Source organism: Hyaena hyaena, unplaced genomic scaffold, assembly GCF_003009895.1.
Source record: "Hyaena hyaena isolate Hyena2069 unplaced genomic scaffold, ASM300989v1 scaffold_343, whole genome shotgun sequence".
NCBI lineage: Eukaryota > Metazoa > Chordata > Mammalia > Carnivora > Hyaenidae > Hyaena > Hyaena hyaena.
Window position 1 is genome coordinate 1688339 of NW_024080975.1, and position 4719 is coordinate 1693057.

Sequence of the window (4719 nt, forward strand, 5' to 3'; positions counted from 1 at the left end):
GGGTCAAGGAGTGAATGAGAGGGGTCAGGGATGGGGGAGGGGCGGGGAGAGTGCGGGAGGAAGGGGCTGGGGGCACAGGGAAGAGGCCATGGGTCAAGGGGATGAAGCTCAGGGGGGCGCGGGCGTGGCGCACACCCCAACGTGCGGAGCCCTGTGCCAGCCCCCCGGCTGGGGAGGCCCAGGGGCTTTGTGTGGGCCGCTCCCCGCGACTTTCCCGCGCAAGGGGCCTGCCCTCCGCTCCCAGTTCCGTGGCGCGGCCGCGTCTGGGCGCGCCGTGCCGCCGTCGGCGCATGCGCGCGCGCGCGGGACCCCGCCCTCCGGGCCGGCGCATGTGGCCCCTGCGGGCGGGTGTGCGTGCGCGCGCCCGCCCGGCGTCCCGCCCTGCGGCCCGCGCCCGCCCGCGCCCGCCGTCCCCCGCGTCTCTTTCCCTCCGCGCCTGGCCGACGGGTGTGGCCGCCCGAGCCCGCGGCGTGCGTGCGCGCGCGCGCCGGGCCACGTGGGAGCGGCGCGGCGCCGTTGCCCCGCCCTCCTTCGGCGCGCGCCGGCGTCGGCTGCGTCTCCGGGCATTTGAATTGCGCTTCCGCCATCTTTCCAGCCCTCAGTCAGACGGGCCGGAGACGCTTCTGGAAGGTAGTGAGCTGGGACCAGGCCGGGGGCCACAGGGCCTCGGGGTCGAAAGCAGGGGGCTCGTGGGGGCCAGGGCGGGCGGCGGCCTGGGCCGGGGTGCCGGTGGCTTTGTGGGGCTGGGCGGCGGCGGCGAAGTGGTCTCCCCTTCCCCCCGCCGTGGAGGCCGCAGGCCGGCGCCTGGACGCGAGCCGTGGTGGGGCCTGGGCGGCGGGCCGGGGGGCGGGCGGCGGGCCGGGGGGCGGCGGGCGGCCCGGGCGGCGGCAGAGGGCCGAGCGGCGGGCCGGGCTCGCGATCGGGCGGGCGCTTTGCGGCCCCGGCCTCCGCCCGCCCAGCCTCCCGGCCTCCCGCCCCGCGAGGCCTCCCCCGCGGGCTCGGCGCCAGGCCCCGCGCCCGGCCGGCCGGGCGGGAGGAGCGCCGCCCGCCGCCGCCTCGAGCGCGCGCGGCCCCCGCCCCGGCCGGGGTGTGCGCGCGTGGGGCCCGGCCGCCGGCGCCCCTTTGTGGGCCTGGGCACGTGGGGCGGGCCGGGCCATGTGGCTCCCGGGCCGAGCCGCCGGCCCCATTGCCTTCTCTTTGCTCCGCAGCACCAGCGCGATGGCTGCCCAGGGAGAGCCCCAAGTCCAGTTCAAAGTAGGTTGTCGTCGGGGATGCGTGCTGCCCGCGGGGACACGCGGGGTCCGCGGGCGGGGCGGCCCCGAGCGCGTGTCGCTGCGGCGGTTCCCCCCGGGCCCCGGGAGCGGGCGGGGGTGTGCGCTCCCCGGATCGCGCGGGGACGCTGCGGTGCCCAAGTTTGATTTGTCCGAGTCATCGCGCGGCCGCCGCGGGGAAGCCTTTGTTTTCGGAGCGCCCTCGGGACCCGCAAAGTTGGCGTTAGGGGCCGCGGACGCGTGTCCGCAGGGGGCTCAACGGCCCGGGCTTCCGGGTCCTGAAACGTGACGTTGTCGGGGTCATTCCAACAATTCGCTTCCCCGCAGCTCGTGTTGGTTGGCGATGGTGGCACCGGGAAGACCACGTTCGTGAAGCGTCACTTGACCGGTGAATTTGAGAAGAAGTATGTAGGTACGTGGGGGCGCCGCAGGGGGGGACCTGCGAGGGCGGCGCTCGTGGGCTAACGTGTCGTGTTGTGTTGCAGCCACCTTGGGCGTGGAGGTCCATCCCCTCGTGTTCCACACGAACAGAGGGCCCATCAAGTTCAACGTGTGGGACACGGCTGGGCAGGAGAAGTTCGGGGGGCTCAGAGACGGCTATTACATCCAAGGTAGGGGCCTCACGTGCGCTTGGGCTGCTGTCCGGTGTTATCTGCTTCCGGGGCCGTTCCCCCGCCGTCTGTTCCGGGAAAGTGTTCAGGCGACTACTCGCGGTGTGTGACGTTCGGGGAGGGGAGGCTCCATGGAAAAGTTGTACCAGTGCGTCCTGTGCTGTGTCATGATGGGCACCGTTCAGGACAGACTGCTTTTATCCGGAGTTTCACAGAATACCCAGCATCACACACTGTTGCTGTAGCTTCAGGAATAGCTGGGGTTTTTTTCCAATTGTATTAAGTTTTACAGATATTTTTATTCTAAAATGCTTGACTGCAATTGCATTGTACCAAATAAAGGTGGATAAAGAAAACGCCTCCTGAAATCTCACTCCTGTGATGACAAATTGTTGGGAATCCTTCCATCACTTGAGCCTCTTTTGAATATGTACAAATATGTGGACTTGTGTTTGCCCGCCAAAAGTGTTGAGCTAAAAGCTATTAGATTGTACATTTTTCTGGCTTGTTCTATTGTATCGTGAATTTCCTTATAGGTCAATCTGGAGACTTGAGTGTTGGGGTTTTTTTTCCCCCTCTCAAAAACTTTTAAACGTTTATCTAGTTTGGGGAGAGAGAGAGAGACAGAACAAGCACGAGCGGGTAGGGGCGGTGAAGCAGCTCCAGGCTCCCAGCTGTCAGAACAGAGCCCGATGTGGGACTTGAACTCCCGAACTGCAAGATCATGACCTGAGCCAAAGTAGGACTGACTGAGCCACCCAGATGCCCCTAGATTCCACTGTTTTTAGGCAAAGGAATAATCTATATTTAGTCACCTTAGGACTTTTAAAACTAGATTCCTAGGTCTTTTGCATAAAAGAGACAAGTTGTCTGGAATGCTGATTTACTGATAGTCTACTTCAGATTTTGGGGTGAGGCAGAATTGAAGTATCACAGGGACAGATTGGATGTGGCAAGCTGGCCATTCACGCATTAGCAGGAAGTGGAATTTTAAACCTTGTGTGTTACAGTGATACAAGATTTTTAGACTTGGAAGAGGTCTTGAGAACGAGTGGAGAAATGTAGACCTCATTCGGGATGAGATGTAGCCCGTGGTCCTCAGCATTGTTCATCTGTGTAGGACTTCGCGGGCGGGTGACGATTACTGTCAATCTCTCTTTCAGCCCAGTGTGCCATCATAATGTTTGATGTCACATCAAGGGTCACTTACAAGAATGTGCCTAACTGGCATCGAGACTTGGTACGAGTGTGTGAAAACATCCCCATCGTGCTGTGTGGCAACAAAGTGGACATTAAGGATAGGAAAGTTAAGGCAAAATCTATTGTCTTCCACCGAAAGAAGAACCTTCAGGTACGTGTCTTAAAACTTCTTGTCTGCTGCATAACGGCTCAGCCTGGGACAAAACGCCCAACAACAGGGACGGTTAAAGGGATGCGTAAACTACGGGTCAAAGGAACCCTACATAGTTTGGAACGTGCCCTAGAACAAGTAGATATTTTTTAATTAACTTTGCTTCTTTTTTAAACAGTACTATGACATTTCTGCCAAAAGTAACTACAACTTTGAGAAGCCCTTCCTGTGGCTGGCGAGGAAGCTAATCGGAGACCCGAACCTGGAGTTCGTGGCCATGCCCGCGCTCGCGCCGCCGGAGGTGGTCATGGACCCGGCTTTGGCGGCACAGTACGAGCACGATCTAGAGGTGAGGCGTCCGTGCCCGCCGGGGCCGCTCGTCGTGCCGCGGGGTGTCCCGGGGGCTCGAGCCTCACCACGTGTGTCTGTCCCCAGGTCGCTCAGACGACTGCTCTCCCGGACGAGGACGACGACCTGTGAGAGCGGCTGCAGCCGGCGTCAGAAGTCTAGTTTTATAGGCAGCTGTCCTGTGATGGCAGTGGTGCGGCGTGTTTGCCGCTTTATTACGTAGCTGAGCAGAACGTGTGCTTCGTCTGGGGGTTCAAGGAGGCGGATGGGCTTCAGAGTGAATGTGGCCGTTTAAAAAGTACCTTCATTTTTTTGACCTCGTATGTAGCTGTTTTGGAACGCAGTTGTTTCCTTCCTGAGTTTCAAATATAAGACTGCTATAGTCACATCACAATATCCAGTGGTGAAATCTCGTTTGTCACTGTCCTTCCCATTCCTTTTCGTTTAGAATCAGAATAAAGTTGTATTTCAAATATCTAAGCAAGTGAACTCATCCCTTGTTTGGTAAGCAGTTTGAAAACCACTAACGGAAAATTGTGCCACGTTACTATTTAAATTGCTGTGTTACTAGTGTCACTGTACGAAGTATTCGGCGTTACGTTATTTTCTTTTTTGTATGTTTGAATCATTTTATGCAAATGATCGGACAGTCATCACTGGTATTGTTGGGTAAGTTGTTAGGAAGTGTGAACCCTGTCAGCGTGGTGAAGCTACGATCGTGTTAATCCCACCTGCCTCTCGACGAAGTGGTGTCCCCTAGGGAAGAGCTTGAGACCTACGTGACCTGGTCAGTAACTGGTCTGTGTCGTCCTAGACGTGTCAAATAGGTAACTTTAAGAATTGCAGTTGCTATTTCTTTGTGGCAAAAGTAACCATGTTCTAGTGTAGAGCTTCTGAAAGTCGGTGAAACCATACAAACGATGGCAGGAACTTGAGAATCATCTCATGTTAAAAACATCTCTTGTTAAAAACGCTGTGTGATTATTTGCTTTTTGTCTCAATGTGACACGTTTGATGTAAAGTTGGTTTTCAGGAAGACGTTCTGTGTTCACCTGCTGCTTCCAAGTATTCCTAAGCTTTAACGATGCCGAAGATGAGGGAATTGTGTTGGGCACCCTGCAGCTTTCTTGGTTTTTCC

At 58.2% G+C, this 4719-nt stretch overlaps 1 protein-coding gene across 1 annotated transcript; it reads left to right on the top strand.

The window, feature by feature from the left end:
* The first annotated feature begins 529 nt into the window (after positions 1-529).
* On the top strand, positions 530-4061 carry RAN (RAN, member RAS oncogene family). The gene is made up of 7 exons (XM_039249584.1): positions 530-630; positions 1209-1254; positions 1599-1683; positions 1757-1882; positions 3046-3233; positions 3412-3582; positions 3669-4061. Exons 2-7 carry the CDS (start codon positions 1219-1221, stop codon positions 3711-3713), a joined length of 651 nt encoding a protein of 216 aa, XP_039105515.1. The 5' UTR covers positions 530-630; positions 1209-1218; the 3' UTR covers positions 3714-4061.
* The last annotated feature ends 658 nt before the right edge of the window (positions 4062-4719 follow it).

Bases quoted from the DNA above. Each gene is read 5' to 3' on its own strand.
- RAN (XM_039249584.1), top strand. From the start codon at position 1,219: ATGGCTGCCCAGGGAGAGCCCCAAGTCCAGTTCAAA. The intron at 1,255-1,598 runs GTAGGTTGTCGT...GCTTCCCCGCAG, and splicing joins AGCCCCAAGTCCAGTTCAAA to CTCGTGTTGGTTGGCGATGG. The intron at 1,684-1,756 runs GTACGTGGGGGC...GTTGTGTTGCAG, and splicing joins ATTTGAGAAGAAGTATGTAG to CCACCTTGGGCGTGGAGGTC.